The sequence below is a fragment of the Paramacrobiotus metropolitanus genome, unplaced genomic scaffold, assembly GCF_019649055.1.
Source record: "Paramacrobiotus metropolitanus isolate TYO unplaced genomic scaffold, Prichtersi_v1.0 Parri_scaffold0000049, whole genome shotgun sequence".
NCBI classification, from domain to species: Eukaryota; Metazoa; Tardigrada; class Eutardigrada; order Parachela; family Macrobiotidae; genus Paramacrobiotus; species Paramacrobiotus metropolitanus.
Genome location: NW_026570269.1, coordinates 620133 through 642556, shown reverse-complemented (window position 1 = coordinate 642556; position 22424 = coordinate 620133). Strand labels below are relative to the sequence as shown.

At 42.8% G+C, this 22424-nt stretch overlaps 4 protein-coding genes and 1 long non-coding RNA gene across 10 annotated transcripts; 2 read left to right on the top strand and 3 right to left on the bottom strand.

Annotated features, from left to right (window-relative positions):
- Positions 1-2534: 2534 nt before the first annotated feature.
- On the top strand, positions 2535-4843 carry LOC129591850 (ubiquitin-conjugating enzyme E2 J2-like). Of its 2 annotated transcripts, XM_055487688.1 has the most exons (6): positions 2535-2777; positions 2845-3039; positions 3388-3674; positions 3900-3938; positions 4019-4108; positions 4409-4843. In XM_055487688.1, exons 2-6 carry the CDS (start codon positions 2982-2984, stop codon positions 4460-4462), a joined length of 528 nt encoding a protein of 175 aa, XP_055343663.1. In that variant the 5' UTR covers positions 2535-2777; positions 2845-2981; the 3' UTR covers positions 4463-4843. The 2 variants fall into 2 exon arrangements, with proteins under 2 accessions (XP_055343663.1, XP_055343662.1); XM_055487687.1 differs by having other exon boundaries at positions 2535-3039.
- A 104-nt stretch (positions 4844-4947) lies between these two features.
- On the bottom strand, positions 4948-9133 carry LOC129591849 (zinc finger CCCH domain-containing protein 18-like). Of its 3 annotated transcripts, XM_055487686.1 has the most exons (11): positions 9010-9133; positions 8686-8762; positions 8372-8461; positions 7996-8120; positions 7135-7709; positions 6925-7050; positions 6598-6867; positions 6270-6486; positions 5635-6048; positions 5475-5568; positions 4948-5380 (listed from the first exon to the last, which is right to left on the bottom strand). In XM_055487686.1, the coding sequence occupies exons 3-11, from the start codon at positions 8409-8411 to the stop codon at positions 5181-5183; spliced, it is 2061 nt and encodes a 686-aa protein (XP_055343661.1). In that variant the 5' UTR covers positions 8412-8461; positions 8686-8762; positions 9010-9133; the 3' UTR covers positions 4948-5180. The 3 variants fall into 3 exon arrangements, with proteins under 3 accessions (XP_055343661.1, XP_055343660.1, XP_055343659.1); XM_055487685.1 differs by lacking the exon at positions 8686-8762; XM_055487684.1 differs by having other exon boundaries at positions 8686-9124.
- A 5405-nt stretch (positions 9134-14538) lies between these two features.
- LOC129591935 (mucin-2-like) lies at positions 14539-17167 on the top strand. 2 transcript variants are annotated; one of them, XM_055487826.1, is made up of 8 exons: positions 14566-14670; positions 14728-14855; positions 14966-15154; positions 15243-15573; positions 15633-16020; positions 16194-16223; positions 16302-16371; positions 16430-17167. In XM_055487826.1, exons 2-8 carry the CDS (start codon positions 14790-14792, stop codon positions 17045-17047), a joined length of 1692 nt encoding a protein of 563 aa, XP_055343801.1. In that variant the 5' UTR covers positions 14566-14670; positions 14728-14789; the 3' UTR covers positions 17048-17167. The 2 variants fall into 2 exon arrangements, with proteins under 2 accessions (XP_055343800.1, XP_055343801.1); XM_055487825.1 differs by having other exon boundaries at positions 14539-14855.
- LOC129591936 (elongator complex protein 4-like) lies at positions 17145-19287 on the bottom strand. The gene is made up of 2 exons (XM_055487827.1): positions 18655-19287; positions 17145-18238 (listed from the first exon to the last, which is right to left on the bottom strand). The coding sequence occupies exons 1-2, from the start codon at positions 19070-19072 to the stop codon at positions 17493-17495; spliced, it is 1164 nt and encodes a 387-aa protein (XP_055343802.1). The 5' UTR covers positions 19073-19287; the 3' UTR covers positions 17145-17492.
- A 1471-nt stretch (positions 19288-20758) lies between these two features.
- LOC129592022 (uncharacterized) lies at positions 20759-21740 on the bottom strand. 2 transcript variants are annotated; one of them, XR_008690909.1, is made up of 2 exons: positions 21460-21740; positions 20759-21338 (listed from the first exon to the last, which is right to left on the bottom strand). It is a non-coding gene; the product is annotated as an uncharacterized LOC129592022 (long non-coding RNA). The 2 variants fall into 2 exon arrangements; XR_008690910.1 differs by having other exon boundaries at positions 20759-21299.
- Between the last annotated feature and the right edge of the window lie 684 nt (positions 21741-22424).

The following is a 22424-nucleotide window of genomic DNA, read 5'->3' as shown; positions in this document are numbered from 1 at the left end:
GATCTGCAAGTGCAAGCCCGCATTGTATCAACGTGCACACTGTCACTGTATAAGATTAAATTCGTAATGTATTTCATACAACAAACAAACTTCGGGAATTTTTTATACCGGTGTTAAAATGTAACCAGTAAAGAACACCATCCTTATCCACAAGCGCGTCATGGGATTGGCAAAATACAGCTTAGGGAAGAACCCTTGCAGGATGGGAATCAGAGCAAAACACGCGCAGTAGAGAAGCGAGGACACGAAGAGAATCTTGGTTAGCATATACCGCCGCGCCAACCGTTTAGCTGCTCTGGAATCAGTAACGGAGCCGATTAGGTGGTTGTTCCCGGATTTATGCGATATGGCCATTTTGACGAACAGAACAATATAGACGCCGGCTGCCGCCCCGAGAGGGCAGTATGTGCTGGCAATCGTTGAAATTTTAAAGGCTAAACCTTGACCGGCGAAGCCACAGTTGCCGAACGGTGGTGTCGCTGTGAATGAATTAATTCCAATTTAATTGCAAGCAACATTTAAAAAAAACGTAAAAAAATGAAAGTATTAACGGTAAATAAATATGTGACTGCCTGTTTTACGCAAGTAGAAAAGACTTTCAACAAAAATATAGTTTTTGTTTAATTTTTTACCAAACCCGCCAATTTTATCTTTATGAAGCACCAATTTCAAAATTGAACAAAAAACGTTTTCCTATGTAACGGAACGCGGGGAATCGGATTCCGGGAAAATCAGGCTGAACAAACGCCATCTGAACAGTTTTTGACTCGCTGACAAGTAAAAAAATTTCACCAAACCCGCCAGTTTTATCTTTATGAAGCACCAGTTTAATTTATTTTTCGCAAAATTAATTTGTTGTTTTTATGCAGCATTGACCACCACATTCGTACACATGCAATTAGTATTGTTTGATTGCTGCCCCTCACCTACGAATCCGCCGGCGCCACCCATGTAGAAGTAAATATGACAAGCAATCCCAAAAACCCAGCACATAACGATAGCCAAAGCCAGTGCTTTTTTCGTCACGAAACGCTTATACTGCAGCGGATGGAAGAGCGCGACATAACGGTTGACCGCCAGATTGAAGATCCCAAGTTGTCCGGCCGCCGTGTTGACCATGTAGTAAAGGTAATATTGCCGGCAAAATTCATCGCTCAAGTAGAACGTATGCGTGTTGAGATTGTACTGGTACGATGTGAGAATGTACACGAAATAATGGATCGATGCCATCTGACCTTCAGTAATTACCTGATGGAATACGAGGAAACCAGCACCGCTACGCAGTTGATTCTGCATAATCAGGGAACATAACAACAGCGTAAACAGTATACAGGCACCGCTTAACTGGCATGTGTTAACGACCAGCCAGATATCCATTGTATTTTGCGTCGGCATCAAATTCGGAACGTGCACATCATAATGGCTGGCACTGATGTTACAACTGCATGTGGTATTATTGCTATATGCAGTCATTTCCAGTACATTTTAAAAAATTATTTTTGATACATTTAAACATTTGGCAAAATAACCGCAGGGAAACGTTTATGTTCTAATTTTGCACATACAGCTTTACCACAACTGCTATATACCGCTCCGTTTAGAATCCCTGCAGACATTTTTCATATGACGTTTCAAGCTCATAAGATCAATAAATATCAATATCACCAAAGAACAGTTTACGGGGAGCACATTCCCACAATTTCTGCATTACCCCATTTCAGGATCGTTCCATGTTGTTTAAGGCCACTAGCATCAGGTGAACACTTAATTAATTCAATTACTCCGCAATCCGTACCTGGGAGCGTGCCTAAGAGCAATTACTGATATGGTTACGTATTTTAATATAGAGATGAGGCGCTTTAGATGTACGAGTAGCTTTACACGATGGGTTACATTTACAGATACAGGCAGTATTTTTAGAATTCTGTATGTTAAATCAACCAAAATATTACGATGAAGAAGAGGTGCGTCTGTGTAATAGTATACCACATTTGCGTAAACGAGCGAAAGGTCACTAGGCAAGCTTTTTTTGATACTGCCCCCAGCATGTATCCAATCTTTGTCAAGTCATGATGAAAAATTTCTTGTTCTTCTGTTAATTACCAAATCTGAAACTCTTACATAATTCTGACCATATACTTGAGTATGCGTAAATTTCTTGGCTGCTTACTTTCGATATAACATTAAGCAGCCAGTTTCAACATTACATGAGCAACGTAAAACGTAACAATTAAGTGCAACAGCAAACATGAACACAGGCCAACTAGTTTCCGAATTCGTATCATAATCGCTGCATTATGACCTTACATTCTGTCGTCGAATCCTTACTGTTATTAACATCCGACAATCATCCTTAGTTATTCTATATGTATTAAGCGCAGGTTACAATATAGACGAACACGACTAGAGCAATTATATTATTATGGAATTTTTTATTAAGTAATAGGACATTCTGTTATGCACAGCGATGGCAGTGAATGCGGTATCGGTAACAACGACCTACAAAATCTAATATCACGGTTTTCGAATTTCGTGCGCCCAATTGCACGAAGCGGAAGTGTCATTGCCATTGGGTACTTCAAGTTCAGCATACTGACGTTCCGATTGTAGAACTACGGCGCTCATTTGACCACCATCTTCTGTACCCCACCGGGTGGTAGTCGGACAGCACACCCTCAATGCCCACGGGCTTTTCGAATTTCCACTTGACCACTTATTTACATATAGACGCATATGGATGCTAGTCGTATCGTGCACGTTTTCTTCCCTAATATCTAGTAAGATCCCTGCAAGGAGCACATCCACATTGTTCGGATTTCCAGTTTTATATTGGAAACTTTCCAGGAAGTCCCGAACGACAAACTGCCAGTGGGATTTGTCATATGGTTGCGGCGATTACCTAACGATTTGAAATACCGTAAAAGTACGGATCACTGGATGCGCTCCAAACTTCAGGGACTGCAACATTTCGAAGCAGTGAGATGGCGGAACAATTTGCAACCACACGTCTCCAGAAGGAATTCATTGAACTACTTCAAGGTAAACCGATGGTGGCATCAACAAACAGTTTTCTCCGCGGCTGATATTTGAAAATTTAAAGAAAATCTTGTTAATTTCAGTACAATGCCGTTTTGTTTACAGCACGTATACTATTATCAGTTTATAATCAGTCTATATTCAGAAAATTTTACTGGGGCCGCTCAACTGATCGAAATCAGAAAAGCGGGCAATTCCGCATAGTTTAGTTGTGTACTATCCCTCTCTAATTGCACTGCTATTATGCTTTGAAAAAATTTTCTCCGTTGCTGGACGAATTATAAAGCGTGCGCGAGAGTTATCGAAACCTATACTTGACAGTGTGAAATTTACTATTTATTTGTAAATTAGACCCGGTGCCATACGTATCCGCCGCTCCTAATCCGAATAATCTCTTGGAATGGTACTACGTGCTGCGTGGCCCGGAGCAAACACCGTACGACGGCGGATATTATTTGGGCCGACTGATTTTCCCCTCGGAATATCCCTTCAAACCACCGGCCATTTTCATCCTGACGCCAAACGGCCGTTTCGCGGCAAATAAGCGGCTGTGCTTGAGTATCTCCGATTATCATCCGGAAAAGTGGAACCCGGCCTGGAATGCTGGCACTATTTTGCACGGATTGCTCAGCTTTATGGTACAGTATCGAACATACGCACTTGAACTTGTTTGAATTAAGGAAGCTAAAATGCTGAACTTCGCCGCATCATAGCTAGCATGACACATATTAGTCGATTCCACTCTCAAGAGTTGTGTGCCGTAGTATAATTTCCCTTCCTTTTATCCTTTCCATACAACGAATTCCAGCGAAACTCTTGGGTATTATTTTCACAGTATTTATCTAAACTTTACCATTTTTCAGACTGGTAAAGGATCTACTGTCGGAGCGATAAATTCCACCGTAAGATGGCCACATCGATGTACTTATTGAGAGATCGGCGCATGTGAACTTTTATTTCATCCCAGACTTACTTGTTCCAGGACGAAGATAAACGTAATTTGGCCCGATCAAGCATCAGCTGGAATCTCGGTAACGCGACCTTTTGTCAACTCTTTTCGGACCTTGTCCCCGTAAGTCGCAGTGTTCACCATTTTATGTGATTATACTTTACATATTATAGTGAAATTTAACTTTGACTGTGTCCGTAATTTTTTGCGCATCATACAGGCATAGGTCTGTATTGCCTTGCGAAAGGAAAACTAAAATATTTTTCTATTTGATTTCGATATTACATAAAGGAATTATGTATTTAGCTCGTGCTGTATTTGGCTTAATTATTGTTAGTTGCAATAAACGTATGTGGTAAATTGTGATGTCGAATGTGCCATTAATTTTATGTTTTATGAACCTATGAGATGTTTTATGTTTAGGCACTGGAAAAGAAGCAAAAAGAGTGCGCGTCAGTGACGGGGAACGGAGCGTAGCCGTACAAAAAAGACCTCGATAAAAGAGCTTAAAGAGTTTGTGAAACACAGAAAATATTTGGAAGAACAAATAAAAATCTATGTACGCAAGTACTTTTTTGACCGGAGTCAAAATTCCTATTGATCTTGTTTGATACTTGGTGGATATTAGCAGTATTAATTTTCTTTGGTAATTGTTAGCAGTTTGTAATTTTTGATACCAATAACTTCATTCACTTACCTTTCCGGGAGCTCTAGAATATGTGAGCACTGCTCCGTGCCTGCTAGTGTTTACGTTCAAGTTTTTTTTATTTCGCTCTGTGTTCCTTATGTTCATTATTGCATAACTGCTGCGCATTCTGCATGAACAGGCTAACATCTCCAAAAAAGCCACACCTACAGTACTTCTTACCCTCATGGTAAGTTCTACCCAAACGAGATTAACTAAGGCTTCATAGTCAAACCTCTAAAATTTAAAATTCCTTCACGTTTAGGCACGACACAGACCACTAGATACGGTATTTATAACAAACCGAGCTGTCTTTCAGGATAACAAATTATTGAGACACCGAAAATAAGCGAAAAAATAAGTAAAGAGGGCCGTCGCGCAAAAAAAAATTCCAAAAAATACATCAACAACCACAATTTCAGTCAACAAAGCCGTGTCAAACCAAAGATGAATAGTACACAAAATGTTCAAAATAAAAAGATCCATCTAAATGTGGACAATGGTGCATCATCAATCTGCCACCTTTGTAGCTTTTTTCCGTGCAATAGCCTCTTCCACCGCCCGCAACTGCCGCAGCAGTTCTTCTCGTTTATTGGCTTTCTCCTCCGATCCAGAGGGCGCTACTACAGGAGCACGCTTGGGGCTGGAGTCCTCCTCCGCTTCGGAAAGGGGACTGGAGCGGTCTTGATCTCGCTCGCTAATATTCGACTCTGCAAAATACGTACACAAGCACTGCATTAATAATGCATACGTTCCACAGAAACAGTTTCACTGTAACCGAGCACGAGCAGTAAGCACACTTACGAGCACGAGGCTTGACGTTCAGCTGGACAGCTGAATCTTCATCCATCTCTTCCTCCACCGCTCCGAATGCCGCATTGGCAGCACGTCGCTCCGTCTACACAAAAAAACACAATTTCAATACTACCCATCCCAATTCAGGTAAACGTTTTCGTAAACTAACCTTGTTATTTAAAGTCAACTTGACCGGTTTGTGCCCTTTTTTAATCTTCTTCTTCACCGGTTGATCGACATCAACTGACGCCTCCTGATTTGGGCGGCGTTCATCATTATCATCATCACTGACTGGTGACTGGGATGGGGAGCGCTTCGACCGCGAGCGAGCGGTCCGTTTCCGGTCCACTTCATCGCGATCATAGCCGAAACGCTGAACCTCTTCTCTGGGCGATTCCTCGTCACCCTCTTCTGGATCCGGAGGTGGCGTTCGTGGTCCGTCATCCTCCTCATGGTTGCGGGATGAGACGCTACTGAGCGATGGAGACGCTTTATTGCGCTCGTCAGCCTGGTAATGCTTACGAGAAGAGGCACGCTCTTGCTGTGAAAGACGACTACCCGGCGATCGACGCGCCCGCGCATCCTACCAAATAAGAAATTCTCCAAATACTGTGGCTTATCAACGTCGGCGAAGTTGTTGTTCAAACAGCTTACTAAAAATTACTACTTACAAAGTACAGATAAATTACCCTGTTCAGTAATGCTATTCACATAAACGAAGAAAACCGAAAGGTTACGGAATGGAAGTGCCAAAGTTATTACAAATTTGCAGTAATGCAGCTAAAATTCTACAATGATGTTTACCGATTCATGGCTGCTCGCGCGGCCAGCCTTTTGCGGAGCTGCAGGTGATTTTGGAGATGAAGAGCGTGACAAGGAACTATGAGATGAACTAATAGGACTACCCGATGGCGCCCGTTGGCGCGTGGCGTTGCGTCGATCGCGTTCTCGCTGCTTTGCACGCATGCTGCTGCTTGCTGAGCCACTACGTTTCCGAGCCTGTTTGTCCTTGGAGTTGCTTCTGAAAGTACATGATATGAAATTGAAAGTTTGTTCGCACTATTCATAACTGTTTTTAGTATTCTAAATAACTGACCAGAACGTATGTTGTTCATTCTGAGAACGGTCTAACCTGGAATTAAGAGATTTCTTTTGAGAGGGACTACCAGATCTGGAGCGAGAACGCGATTTTGAGTGTGATTCGGATTTGGAGCGGTTACGGTTATTCCAGCGTTGCACAGGCCGGTTACGGCCACCACCACCTCCACCAGCCGACCGCATCCAGGGATCATGCCATTCGTCGGCTCCCCGCTGGCGCATCATAGGTTCACGTGGACGACGATCCATCATGTTCTCACGATTATCGATCGGAGGACTGCGGCGACGCTCGAAACGACCGAAGCTGAAAACAGTTTTTAATTGCATATAAACCATCAGAAACAGTCTGCAAAATTCTTACTCGTTCATACGACGGTTCCTTTGCATAGGATCAAAATCGGGTCGCATCGGGAACGAAGGGAAACCTCGCTGTTGTGGTTGCTGCTGCTCCGGGAAAGCGTAATTGGTTTCACCAAAATGCTCGTCTCTACAGCATCGCCATTAAATAAAAGTAGTGTTTTCAAACCCGACCGATTCACACAGCAGGCAAAATCAAATGCAGCAAGCTTACTCGAACTCCGGATCAAATTTCTCATCCAGTCCATGCATTTTGTCCTCGATAGCGTCCCGTTTCCTGGCCGCTGCCTGCGCTAGCGTCTTGGCCTGTCGCAGTCCGCGCTCCCACATAGTCTCCGCCCGCGGCGGTTCCGGAATGGGTGGGAAAAAGTCCATGGGGAGTCGCGGCGGCAGTACACCTGGCAAGGGCATCCGCAAGGGCAGAACAGGGGGGATCAACTGGGGACTATTACGACGCCGTGGCGGCAGGACCATGGGCGGGCGCACACCGGGTTGCGGCACCATTAACGGTGGTCCCGGGGGCTTGAGGGAATGAACTGGCTCCGGTGGGGGGTTTTTCGCTGGTGCATTCTCAAAAAGGCTGTAATTGCCTTTATCCACCGAGCCGGGATGCATGAATCGGCAGTGCGAGCCCCACGTGCACTGGCCTTTGTAGAAGTACTTGCAGACCGAGTTCTTCTGCTGGCCACCACCGTCCTCATCATCATCCACTTCCCCTTCCTCCAGTTCACCCTCTTCACCGTTGTTCTTCTCGGTACTGGTGTCGATTTCGCCATCATCCGACGCCTCCTGTAACGTTTCAATAACCACCTTACATAAATCAGTATCAAGTAACACTGTACTGGTAATAATAATAATTAATATTGGCTGTACATTACATCAGGAACTAATTAAGTTCTGAACTATTCTGAGATAACTTGTAATTTGCTTGCACGACTGCAGACAGAACGTATTGATCTTCGCTCAGGCTTCCTAAGTGCACAAGAAAGCCAGTTAACTTTATACTGATGCAATACTGATCTTCGTTTAGACTGTAATTTATGTTTAGACTTTAATTTGCAACGCATGCACGCACCCCTTCTTCGTCGGACTCCTCTTTGGTTTTCCCTTTGGAAAGTGCTTCGGGTTTCCGCGAATCAGTGCCATGCATCCCATTTTTCACTGGCTCCAGCTCAGCTGCAGTATTCGCGTCATTCTCGCCTGTTAAATAAGTTCACTGTTAAACAAATCTGCGGTGTGCTGACTGTGCTCTATTTTCTATAATTCTATACAGCACCGTTGCAGTATACGCAGATGTTGATAACCACATATTCTTATTCTTTCTTATACTGGCAACAACAAATTAACCAAGGTAAGACGACACGACAAAACGGCTGCACACTGCACAGCCTGCACCGAGAGATTCCAAATTACTGAAGTAACTGAATTGCAAAAACTGAAAACTTACTTACCAGCGCTTCCCAAAGAAGCATCACTATCTGTGGCCGCCATGGATTTCCAGTCGCCCCAGTGGCAAAGTATGCCAAATCAACAACTCGCCTCTGTAAAGAAAACTTTTCATCTAACTATTCCTAAAAGCGCGACAACACGTTAACTGCAGATCCTTCGCAACAAGCGACAAAGGCGCAGTAAATTTTTTTTCAATCTTGAAATTCTTCATGTCCATGCTGAGAAGTGAACACCAAATTCTTTGTACACACAATCACCATCATACTATCCATACAGGGAAATCATAACAACCGCTGGTAATGGTTAGCGCTCTTACCATGCATTTGCAAGAACCGAAGTAATAAAACGAGGCGACATTTACAAACAAACAGAATGCATAGCCTGGCAATTGCACTGAAAATTAGAATGTGCCTCATAATCTCAACGTATGATTGTAAACACGGAATGCTCAATAAAACACCATAACACTAATTAGTTCAAAAACCGTGTGCTAGGAATAGGATTAAATGAAACTAAACAAAACTAACAGACTAACTGCTTCAGGAGTCAGAATTAGAAACGAACAGGATCAGATCATTCAAGACTTGAGCTCGCTGATTGTCAGAAAGATAAAAAATGATCATCATATACAAATACTGACCTTTGATAATTTATTAAGGATAGCAAACAACTAGATCAACAAAATTAGGATTATGGACAAAATTAACGAAAAATAGTATAAAAATATACAGGACGATAGGTTCTGGTGAAATCTTTCTCCCCGGTTTTTCCAAGTTGTTATGATCGGTCGGTCGATCAATCAAAAATCGATGCGCCAGTCGTGCAGAGGATGCAATGCACAAATGCCACAAGATGCGCGTATGCACGCACTTGCAGGTAAGCACAGTACGTTACTACCGTACACTGTACAGAAGCATGAAGTGCCATGCTTCTCCTATCTGCAACTCCGGAGTCAGGCTATTGGACCCACGCGCTTCCCTCGTCCTCAGTCGGTAACCTCCTGGATCGACAACGAGTAGTTTCGGGTCGCCTTCGCAATTAGAGATGGCACACCGGCGTCATCCGATCATCAATGCAGGCCTGCGGAAGCGAAGTCTCCACGGAAGGTCATCATGGTTTGAATTGCAAGTTTTCAGCAGGAAGACGGTCTAGCTAGACAGGACTGCATCAACGACATCCTGCGCCGGGCACTGGTTTCCGCAGGTATCACCGCTCGAAAGGAACCAAGAGGCATGCACCACGAAAACGAACCACCCCCTGACGTGGAATCACCACCATCCCAGGGACAAGGGGACTTTGCTTGGCATGGGATGTAACCGTTGATGGCATGGTCGCCCGTTCTTACTTGGATCATACAAGTGCAAATGCCGGAGCGGCAGCTGACCTGGCTGGAGCCGGGAAAGCAAGGAAATATAGTTTCCTGTCACGACGATATATATAACTATACGAGGTCGCTGTCGATCGGCTTCGAAACACTTGGCAGTTGGGGTACATCGGCAAAGAGGATTGCCAAGGTCGGAAACCGGCGAGATTCGTAGTCTTGAGTATTTGAAACCGAATAGACAATTCGGGCAAGTTGCGGCAGTAGCAATACCAATGGCAGTAGCGGCTATTTCGCCAAAGATGCACTATATAGCAAAATAGCGCTACTGTAACTGGTACTATTACGGTCGCAGGCTCGCAGCTTTGCCCAAATTGTCTAATATTTCTGTAGCGATTCAACGTGGTAATGCTGCTTTTGTAATACTGTACTTGGTACTGTTAACTGTAACTAGACCTTGATATTGTTATTCGCGCTATTGAAATAAAGTGCACTGCCATAGGGACCACCAAAGACTCGGGCTCTCATTAGTACACGTGTAAAAAAAGTACAGTACAGTCCATTATATAGATACAATCTAGTAATACATTACTTCTACAGTTATCACACGTACCGCAGTTACAGTTAAACAAATGCAGTTTTGAATAGGCAAATATTAAATATATTACGTGTTAATTCGGGCTGCTATGAAATTATTTTTTGAGCAGATTATTAGCAATGTTATAGTTTACGACTTTAGCAGTAAATTGTTTTGATTTGATGATTGATTTTTGATAGGTAATAAATAGCCTAGCTAATGGGTATAAGCAAGGTACAGAAGAAATTTATCGCTTAAGTATTTACTATTATATATACAAAGCTAACTGAGCCGTTTTTTCGGCCAACATCTCCTCCTACACCGTTCGACACTAATTATTACACGATAGCTCAAAAAATCCCTAAAATCATGTAGTTTGCGGCAACGACTTTCGTTTTTCGATCTTTTCATCCTCCGATTTACGAAACGGCTCCAAAGCGAATTTCGCTGATAGGTCGATCATTAGAAAGTAACAGAGGATTGGCGGAAATGCGTAACTTTCGAACCTAAACCGCTGACTCATGGCATATGTACGAACATATGTATACTACAGTATAATTATGCATATTAATAGAAGCTTTGAGCAACTGCTCCACTTAACCATAGCCATACACTTAACCAGACTATATGGTTAAGTGCGAGCGTATGGTAGTGTGAATACCATACAAACGTGTCGTATGGTGATGGACTTTCAAAGGCTCCCCTTAACACCTGCCCAATTTAACTTCCCAGATATACACTTTTGAATAGAGAAAATATTTTTGAATGTAAATGTAATTTTTTGGAAAGAGATCGTTTCACGCAGTGCGAGAAAACAAATTAAATCTGAAGGGACCCAGAGTCAGCTATGCGCCTTCGCTGAATACTTTGTACACTGCTACCTCGATGGCGGTCGTCCAACTAAACGATAAGGGATGGTTAAGGTATGGTTATGGTGTTTTCTGCTCAAAGCCTCTAATAGAGGCTTTGTTAAGCCAAAGGGCATACATTTAGCAAATACACACTGACACACACATACGTACTCGGTTTGTCCACTCGGTTGGTTCATTCTACGGGAATGCAAGTTTTGAATGCAGCAGAGGAAAATAATTATTATTTTGAAACAGTTACTCTTACATCGTTCAATACTTATTTTTACACGATAGCTCGAAAAGCGCCTAAAAGCATGTAGTTTGCGTCAACGACTTTTGTTTTTCGATCATTTCGTCCTCCGATTGACAAAACGCATTCGAAACGAATGTCGCTGATTGGCTTATTGTTAGAAATTAAAAAAAAGGATTGGCGGAAATGCGAAACGTTTCGAACGAAAACCGCGGACTAATAGCATGCGGTACAACGACACTTAGGAGCCAAAGAGCACTATACGGTTAGTTAATACTGTTAATATTGTGGATATAGTGGAAATACAGAAATGCAAAAAAGCGTTACGTAAAACAGACTGATTGATGTGACACTAGCGTGGGGGTAGCCTGGTTATAGATGTAGTCATGTACATATTTTTACAATTACTATTATTTATATAAAGAGCTAACTTGGCCGTTTTTCATCATTTTTCTCCTATCCTTTCGGCGCTGATTTTCCCACGATAGCTTAAAAAGCGCTCAATTAAATCATGTTATTTGTCCTTTTGACTTTAGTTTTTCGATCTTCTCGTCATTCGAATAACAAAGCATGACCAAAACGAATTTCGCTGATTGGCTTAACATAAGGTAACTAATAGCTGATTGGCAGAAATGTATAATTGGTGAGAGATAAGGGAAGGGATTTTCGCCGATCAGATAAAAATACAGGGATTTTCGCCGGTCAGGTAGAAGTATAGGAATTTCCGCCGGTCAGATAGAAATGCAGGGATTATCGCCGGTCAGATACAAAAACAGGGATTTTCGCCGGTCAGATAGAAATACAGGATTTTCCCCGGCCAGATAGAAATACAGGGATTTTCGCCGGTCATATAGAAGTACCGGGATTTTCGCCGGTGAGATAGAAGTACAGGAATTTTCGCCGGTCAGATAGGCGTACAGGGATTTTCGCCGGTCAAATAGAAATACAGGGATTTTTGCCGGCCAGATAGAAACACAGGGTTTTCGCCGGTCAGATAGAAGTATAGGGATTTCCGTCGGTCAGATAGAAATTCAGGGATTTTCGCCGGTCAGATAGAAATACAGGGATTTTCGCCGATCAGATAGACGTAAGGAATTTTCGCCGGTCAGATAGAAATACAGGATTTTCGTCGGTCAGATAGAATTACAAAGATTTTCGCTGATCAGATAGAAATACACCAGTTTTCGCCGGTCAGATAAAACTACAAAGATTTTCGCTGATCAGGTAGAAGTACAGGGATCTTCGCCGGTTAGATAAAAGTACAGGGATTTTCGCCGGTCAGATAGTAAGGATGGGATTTTCGGCGGTTAGACGGAGATGTAAAGGATTTCGCCGGTCATATAAAAAAGGGAATTTTTTCAGTCAGACAGAGGAGCAGGGATTCGGTCGATATGTTAATAATAATTTTTTTTGGCCGATATGCTATTTGGCTCGACCTTCTTTGTGGACGACGATTTTAACGATGGCACTTTCATTAGTACATGTATATGTTTAATATTTATGGTTGCCTCTTTATATTAATTTTATAGCTCTGTTTATTATATTTATAATAAGATATCAACGTAATAATTCAATTACTGATTGCGTAACACGAGGTTACTAATGCTAAGCGCAATTTCGCTTTACGCCTTGCGACGTGGTTATACCATAACGGGAAAACACAGTAAAGCAAAAAGAAATTTTACACTTTCAACCGTCTACCGAAATAACTAACTAACTTAGCTGAATTCTGTAGCATTGAGTACTTAATGACGACAATGAAAATTCAAAACAAACCGCATTTCCAATCCAGTTAAATTCCTTTTCCTAAATATTTTTAAAACTACCCCATTACTTTCTTCAATTCTAAAAATTCTCAACCGAGGCCGGAGGCCGAGGCTCCGGCCTCGGTTGAGCTTGTAGATATAACTACAGTACATAATTACATATATAGTATAAATACCGTATATTGGTATAATACAATACATAAGTAACCGTATAAAAATATCTTATTATACTGTAGATAATTATATTGTATATATATCGTATTTTCAAGTGCATCGCTCTTCAAGTCCAGAGTATACTGTACTGTACTGAAAATAAATTTAGCGTTCTCTACGTAAAAAGAGCTTTAATTTTTTATCAGTCCCAGTTCTATTTCTTTTACCGGACTAGTCCTTATATCTGCCAAAAGGACAACCGGGGTTTTGCGGAATATGTACTGCAAGTAATCAAAATTGAAATTTGAAGCACTCGCGCACTTCTGCATGTCTTCACTTGATTTGGCATTCGTTTTATCACTAATCCTATTGTTCTCGTAATGATTACGTGGTTGATTCTTTGGAAAAAGGTGAGAAAAATTCCGTCGATGCGCGCCAAAAACTTGATCAGCAGTCATGATCAATTGCAACAGCTCTGCGCACAGATATGCCCGACCCGTATTGTTTACTACTTTTTATAAAGCCAAAAGCTACTGCAGATGTTTACAGTTTCAAAGACTATAAATAATAAGTAAACTTATAAGGAAGCTTTCGCAAATGAACACTAATCCTGTCTGTTGTAGACGATCATAATAATTCCAAGACGGATGAGAAACTCCAGTTTCCGGTACTTCACTGGTCAGCTTTCCGGTTACCAAATATTATATAGATAGAAGTACTGTGTATCTGCAAGTATTTTTTTGTTTTAAAATTGGTGATACTTTTTGATATATCCACCGTACTCTTTAACAGCACTAAAGATAAACGGACGAGATATCATCAGTTATCGTAGTGATACAAATGCAAGTATAATTCCTTAATAAAATCAATAGATCATCAAATAAAAAGATTAGAATACTGTACCTATCTGTACTTTACGTTAATTTATACTACCTTCGAGTGAGCCGGTAGGAAAACAACCGACAGTAGCCCACAATGTAAGTTTCTGTATGACACTACAATGTACATACCAGTACAGTGCAATAGCTGTTAGCAGGTTCTTATAATTTTCGCAGTATGAGTTACTTAACACCTACTCTACTTCGTTGGATCTCAACTGACGATGCTCGCATAACTGACAGTATTTTTGGATCGATGCTACACCTACCTGAGTTATTACGTATAATCCCCGCACCATACTCTGCATAAAACGTTGCCGGAAGGCTACCGGCAATGGAGACGACAACAATAAAATCCTCCAGATCTTCGATATTTAATAAGCAACGGAAGGTTGTCGAAGATCATTGCCATCGCCGAATTCACTTGCAACTGCATTTGCAAAACTGTACCTGCTTGCTTTTTCAGTGCACAGTGCCCAACGATCTACAGTACCTATAAGAATCGGTAATACGTATTGTATTTTGCTGATTATTGTCATCCTTTATCAGTTACCACCTATAGATATTGACGTATCACGTTTTGATTCTGTATTCTACAATCTCCCGCATTAATCTTGTTCCGAAATGGACTTCCTTAACCCATTAGGCTTGATTTTCTTCGTTTTAATTGGTTACGCTGCCAGTCAAACGGTAAGAGCAAGGACGTTAAGAAGGCCATCGTGTGCGTTGGCAAAATTCTGGAAAGCCACTGACAGCTGAATGCAAATGTTTATGTATAATTTTTCATTACTATATAACAGGCGGTTAACGAAACATCGCCGGTACCGGCCTTAAACGCCACGGTCCCTGTTGACAGCAACAATGCATCCACAGCTAATTCCAGTGCAGTGCTCTCAAACAATTCATCAGTTCCGGATACAAACACTCCAGCCGCCAGTGCAACCGTAGAATCGTCATCCAACGGCACGAACGCAAATTCTAGTCTTCCGGTAAGGTAGCATAGGGAACAAGCCGGCTGTTCTTTATCCTCGGCAAGAAATTGAAAATCTAAACAACTCAGATGCTGTTTCGTTCTAGACTACCACACCAGACGCCGGAAGTGACGCTAACGTCACCGCTGCTCCCGTTGCTCCCCAGGCGACGGATGCCTCCATAGCTGAAACAGAAACGTTGTCATCCGCTGAAGCGCCCGTTACTAGCGCTTCCGGTCCCGGAGCCGGTCCGACGGTATCGATCGTTCCAGCAGGAAGTGATGCCATTGAACCAGATACGGTCACTCCTGTTGCCGTTACTGAGCCACTGCCGACGATGCCACCGGCACCTGTTGCGCCTCCTGTGGCTGCACTGCGTCCGGTATCGAATCCAAATCCCCCAGCCCCGGCATCACCCGTGGGACGCAATTTGGCCGGTATGAGAGCACTCCGCTACAAATTTTCATGTTAATAAAGTGGTTGCTGCTTGTCACAGATATTGCCGCTACCAACGCAAATCGTCCCAGTGCCGGCTTTCTGTTCGGTGTGGCCTTCAACCCGAATCCCCAGTGGTCAGCGGTAGGCATGCGCAACTTGCAAGTGCCCGAAGTGTGGCAGGCGTTGGACTCTCTGGGCCGCAAATCCGCCTTGGATGCTCAAGCCCTGTCGGAGCTGTTGATCAGCGCAGTAGCGGGCAAGGACTATCCCATTCGTGCTGATATTCCCGACATCCAGTCGTTTTCCTGTGAAAAGGTCAATCAAGCCGGTTTCTATGCTGATGCCGATTTCCAGTGCCAAGTGATCCGTCGGTGTGATCTTAATAATATCATGTGGAGCTACATTTGTCCAAATATGACCGTTTTTAATCAGATCACCCTTACATGGTAAGAACTTTTACTCGTATAATCACCTGGTCGCTGTAAGGACGAACGCGCATGTAAGGACAGAGTAAACACGCTTTACGATAGAAATCAAGTTAAAATTACACGTTTTTGCAACAAGACACGCAGTGCGACTTGATGCTGTAAAAATGCCTCAACAGTTCAACTGTTTACAGTGACTGGTTCTTCAATGTGGACTGTTCTAAGTAAGTTTGTTTTTTTCTGCATTTCAGAAAACTTATCAAAATTTGCCCATGTTGTGACACATTATCTTGTCCTTGCAGAGCTCAAAACTTTTATGACTATTCCAACTCTCGTCTTTATCATGACGAATGGGTGCTTCTTGATGATTCGGTATAATACTATGGTTATCGATAACAACAAACTGTTCTGTAACTTCTTCATATTGCAGCAAGTCACCCAACAACTTGGTGCCGTTGCCGAACCTCCCCGTGCCGTAGTAGCACCGGCCGCCGTGCGCCCACCTGTTGTCCCCGCACCACAACCGTCACGACCGAGCGTTGTCGCTGTCCAGCCATCCCGTGGATATTCCATCCCTCCCGCTACCACCTCCCGCCCGGTGCCGCCGCCTACACAACCACCACGCAGTAGTGCTCTCGGAGGGGCACAGCAGCCAGTTCCCAGCCTACCACGCCCCGTTGGCACTCCTGTCGCACCGCAATCCGCACCATTCCGAGGCAATCAAATCCCGCCGACAGCTAGCGTCACTAGCAATCAGATTGCCGGAGTGTCTCCATATCGACAGACTTTCACACCGACCAGCAACCAGTTTCTCTCGGGAGGACAACGGACGGGGTCACAAACGAAGACCCAGACTATAGGAGGGCAACGGCAGTCGATGACCATGAATCGCATGAGTCCTATGAGTTTGACACCCGGTGTTCTTCCTACTCCGGCTGCCAATACTTTTGGTCGCTCGGTCAGTCAACAGTCCAACACTGTTGCACGGTCCGGCTCTCCAAGTCCATTCCCTGGTTTCAATCGATTCGCCCAAGGAAACCAAGGATAGATGAAGAGATCATCAACTTTGTTTGCCTTTTTGTTTTTTATATCTTCTACTTTTCCGTTTTTGTAACATATCGATCCTTTTATATGCGCAGAAGTACTTGTTGCTTTTATATGAAATAAAATTTTGATCCAAGTCCAGTCATTCAACCAGCTCTACCATTCGATACATCCAACACGTTAAAAGGTTAACGCATTTGAACACAATCAGAATTTAGAACTAACAACAAATACATAGAACTACAGAACAAAGGGTTTCCAGTTTCCACAACCGGAAACAAATGCTTTCAAAATTAACTGTGAGAAATAACACCATCGAGTTAAAAAATCACAAGTTAATAACAATTAAAAATAAAGCGAAGACATCACCGATTTGAAAAGGCACATGGAAGTGTTAAACGCACTCAAAATAAAATATCCAGTAATACTTTAGAAAAATAAATTCCTTATTAGAAATCCAAATTACGCTCCGTCGCAGCCTGGCATCCAAGCTGATTACCAACAAGGCCACCGATGGTGCTTCTGATTCCACTGGGATGATCCGTGGTTTCTCGCTGCGCGGTTTCTGGTAATGCTGGCGGTAGGTGTAGCCTTTCCAGTAGAACTCTCCTCCTTTTAATTTTAAGCCCATATTCACAATCCAAAATTACCGGCGGACGAAGAACATTGACAGCGAAGGTTTTTTCAATGCGGAATAGCGCCTGATAGTCGCGATACAGCGCGTGCTTTTTCTCGCTCTTTAATGTCTCCAGAACAACGTATGCGTCGCTTAATCGCCGTATCCGGAACAAATCAGCTGGAGAGTGCAACGAGTGGGATATGCTTAAGGAGATTATTAAACTATTTTGCCGGGCGAGAGTTCGCAGCTGAAAAAGGAATCGGAAAAATTCATGAGAATCATGGAAATTCCATAGCGGAGAATCTACAGCGGGCAGGCAAACTCGAAGGACATTTTGGCGAGGAATTTTGCCAGCTTCATTAAGAATCCACTCCAGAAGCCTGTGTATTCTGGATGGAACAGCGGGCGATGAAGAATGCGAATGCGTGAAATAGCCGACTGTTTCCACTTGAGAAGCGTCAATTTTTCTTCCCAAATCATACTGCGGTTCAGATGGCGCGGAGGCATGGGATGCGCCCAGTACGGAATCAATTTTCGGAAGGCTTTCATACCGGAAGGCAATTTTTAAACCATCCCCTACAAAAGTCAGAAAATGAGAGTATCAAGTTACTAACTATACTTCAAGTACCGCATTTTCCAAATCCAGCAGCAAAGCAAAAACTGAAATAATCACCTCACATTTTGTAATTCAGAAGCAACATATCTAGTTTTGCGAAACAAAATTAGAATAAAAAACGCGTGCTTCTAATATACAATATTTAATTTAGCGTTCTGTCCTTAATAACGGGAAACAAAAAAGCGGGAGGATCTCTTTTCGTAGACCCGTCTTGTCGCACAAATCCAGAGCCAGGCTGCACGAAGGGCGGTATGAATTATTATCTGGGCAACCAAAATGATCGAATAATTATTCGATTAGAAGTTTAATTAAAAACGAAACTGTGATTTATTCCAAATAAGATTTAAATTAGTAAATTATCAAGTAATCCCATTACCTTGGCGATCTCCAATAGACTCAGGAAGTGGATTCCGCAAACCTTCATTCAGACCAGAACTCTCCTCCCCCGTAACTTTCCGAGGAATATCCGAGATAAACTCTTTAATCTCCACCGACCGCGCTGCGGCTACACATACGCGATGACCAACGGATAAACCCTCCGCGGCAAACAGCAGCATAAAGTGACGACTGTACAGATGACATGGTCTATCCTCGAGAACCACAACCGTGCCCACGGGTACGCCGCCGTTGAAAATCTGATTCAGTCCCGGCGATCCGCTGGATGTTATGGCCTGTGATGTAATCAAGGATGATTTGCATCCTTGCAGAACGGTCTGCGATAACCCACTGGCTGAACGGATTTGCGGCGAAGAATGAACAACGGGCTGTATGCCTCGATCCATGCTGCTACACATTTGGATTTCACATCACCGGCGGGCGGTTAATGCATTTCACTGCGCAGCAGGCAACATCAACAAATCTTAACAACCACAGAATGCCTCTCGATAGTCGATATCAAATAATTTGTCAAACCTAACCTGGTACATATCACTAAGTATATTTCGCTCTTTAGCCTTTATGATTTTTTAACTGCTGAATACTGTTTTGTGTTAAAGTTACAACAGCATTAATGTACAGTACCAGGGCAGATCTCAATACAGGCAATACGAGTGCACAATAATATATTTAGGGGGCATCCATAAATTACGTACGCAGAAAACCACGATTTTTTCACCCCTCCCTCCCCCTTCGTAGCGGTCCGTCACATTTGCTTGACCCCTCCCCCCTGGTTCGTTCAATCGTAATATATGGAGCTGACCACCCCCTCCCCCCTGGGTTCGTCGAGGCCGTCACAGCTTGTCACGCTTTTTGGACCCCTCCCTCCCTGGTTCGCTGCGTACGTAATTTATGGATCCCCCCTTATTGTGCACTCGCAATACCACTGATATGATATTATTATTATTTATTATTGATATTTATTGTGCACTCGCAATACCACTGACTCGTTACGTCATCACTAGAGTAGCTCGCATATTAGAGCGGCTATAGTAAAATGCTGGGAAAAATCGGTTTGCTCCCCTTTTTCTGTTTCTGTTGAATGGGATTCGAACTGCAAAATATGCGTATTAACTTCCTCTATTTTTATAAATAAAAAAACCTTTAAATGTGTAACGTGCATGACTTAAAATCAATTTCCCACTATTTTTTAATAATTTTCCCCAGTGTGCACTGTGCGGTACTGTGTGCAACTGTTCATATTACGAGTAAATTACCGATGCGTGACTATATCTCGGTATTCTCCATGTAAATTATTACCAATTAGTTCTTTAATTTTTCACATTGTTCAGTTCAGTATCTGCTTCATTTTTTTCTTAGAGTTTGAAAAGTTTCGTTGGAATAAATCAATAAAACCAACTCGTGCAGTAATAATTTTGCCGTATACCGGTAGAAACCAAGTTGCCAACAGCCGCTTTGCAACTTGCCGCACCGTACTTAATCATGTTGCCTCTTCCCATTGCTTATTTTATATTAGAAATAAAATCCCAACTGCAATAAAAGAGTGAAAACGACTAAAGAAACACAAAAAAGCTTTGAAAAGCTTAAAAAACTCTCGCTTTTACGGTGTTCTTCGGCAATTTGGGCTACGCTAGCGCTTTCGTCATTGCAAATCCCGCCCTCAGTGGGGTTGCCTGTATTGAAATCTGCCTTGACAGTACGTATTTGTATTTTGTAACAAACAGGAAGACCACAATCTATCTATGATGTCATGATTCCGTGATGTACGCAATAAGTAACTAGTGACGGCAATAATATAAGTACTTACTACAGTAGGCATTCTAGGGTTTATTAAGGTGACTGCCGCTGCCGTTGTTAATGTAACTTATGTAAGTAACGGTCACCAGTGACCACGGACCACCACTGACCACGATTTTTGGTCATTTCGGAGCACACGGCTATTTGCAATCTGCCTGCTTTTGTAATGGAATTTTCGGATTTCGCAGCAGATAGCTGATAGCTAACAATACTTTATTTTGCGACAGCTTATCGAACTTTGTGGTCGCCTTTTCCAAACAGAACAGAAGAACAGAAAGCAACAGAAGCAAACAAGATAGTTCTTGCGCAATTGCACCCACCATGTACAATAAGTTGTATGTAGCAACAGTAGCAAATTAGAAAACTTAAAATCAAATGGGGTAGTTATAAAAAACTATTATAACAACCAAACTGGATTTAAAAATCAGTACATTTACAGCAAAATGCCAGCCGTTGTCACTATTACGGCAAATATCGTCATATAGTGGGTGTAAGGCATATAGCCACGCACGTTCCCGCAGCGATGACGCAACCTAGTCCACCATATGCCAGCAGGCAGGCACAGAGTAAAGGTGGAACCGCTGTCAGTGTGGCACAGGCACCACCGGCAGCCACGAGGGAGGCGCACGCTTGACAGGCGAATGTTACACATGCGCCACAGGAAACGGGACCGGCGTGGGCCTTGGGCAGACCATAGGCGATGAAGAGCATAACGGCCAAGGCGACGGCTGCCTTGGTCTTTGCGTGCGGATCCATGGCCGTCCGGGCCGACTGCCGGCGCATGAATTCCATCCACTGTTTTCCAAGATTTTCCATCGTTGCAAGGAGCTTTGTAAAAGAATGCAACGTACTGTAACTGGGTGGTTACTGAAATTGCAAATAAAAAAATTTACCGAATTAAGTAAACCGATAATGGTAAGCGAATTCAGCAAAAATTATTAATGGTAAGGTTCATGCATACTGCAGGATTTGTAGAAGGGTTACTTACCTTTCCGAAGTGTGGATGCGAGGAAAAACAGGATCAAAGTTCGAAATGGAGCGTAAACACAAGCAGATTAATTTGTTGAACTAGTAGATTTTGCTATTATCACTGTTGGATTCCAATTGTGAACCGCACTTCCGGGAACGGAAGTCTAGACAGCTTATATACGGTACTTCTATGAATAGCGAATCTTCGGAGGCGGTGCAAGGGTGTCTGTTCTCTGTAGCGAACGCAAATTCGCGAAGCAGTAAAGAAATCACACGCAGTCAAGTTTTCTGGAGCGTCTGCTCTCTGTTATTGGTTTGTTATTACCTCAGATGATGTCAGAACGGGTTAATTGAGCACTATGCAGCTAGCACTGCAGATCATGAGGGGTAACATACTGTAGCAGATGATGTCACGATGATTTGCTGGTCTGGTACTTACTTTGGCGAGCTATAGTGCAGATTATTATTTATAGTGTAGCAGGTTCTAGACAGATATGCCATAAATGAATATGCCGGTCAAACTGATGTCACCGTGGCATTGGCATATTAATGTCTGCGTTTAATATTACACTAACAGCTTAAGGTAAGTAACAAGTAACAGCGTCTACAGCTCTGTATCTCTGTAAACCCTAGAGTAGGATATCACAAGGATTTTCCCAAGGACGCCCTAGAGTAGGATTTGCCAGGCACGCGCTCATCGCTGTAATGTTTTGTTTTCAAAATGGGAAAAGCTTCTGGGAGACTGAAAACTTTCCGGAACAACCAGTGTGGAAATGCTCTAGCCGCACAACCGCTCTACACGCACAGGATTTCTTTTCCATTACAGTTAATGAAGGTCTTTGTATATCTACCACATTCAGATTTTCATAGTAAGCTCTGTATCTTTAAATCCTTAATTGTAGAAAACCTACTGTGATATTTATATTTGTAACTATGCCGCGAAGGGAATCAAACAAAATCGGCTAAAAAACCTGAATATCGGAT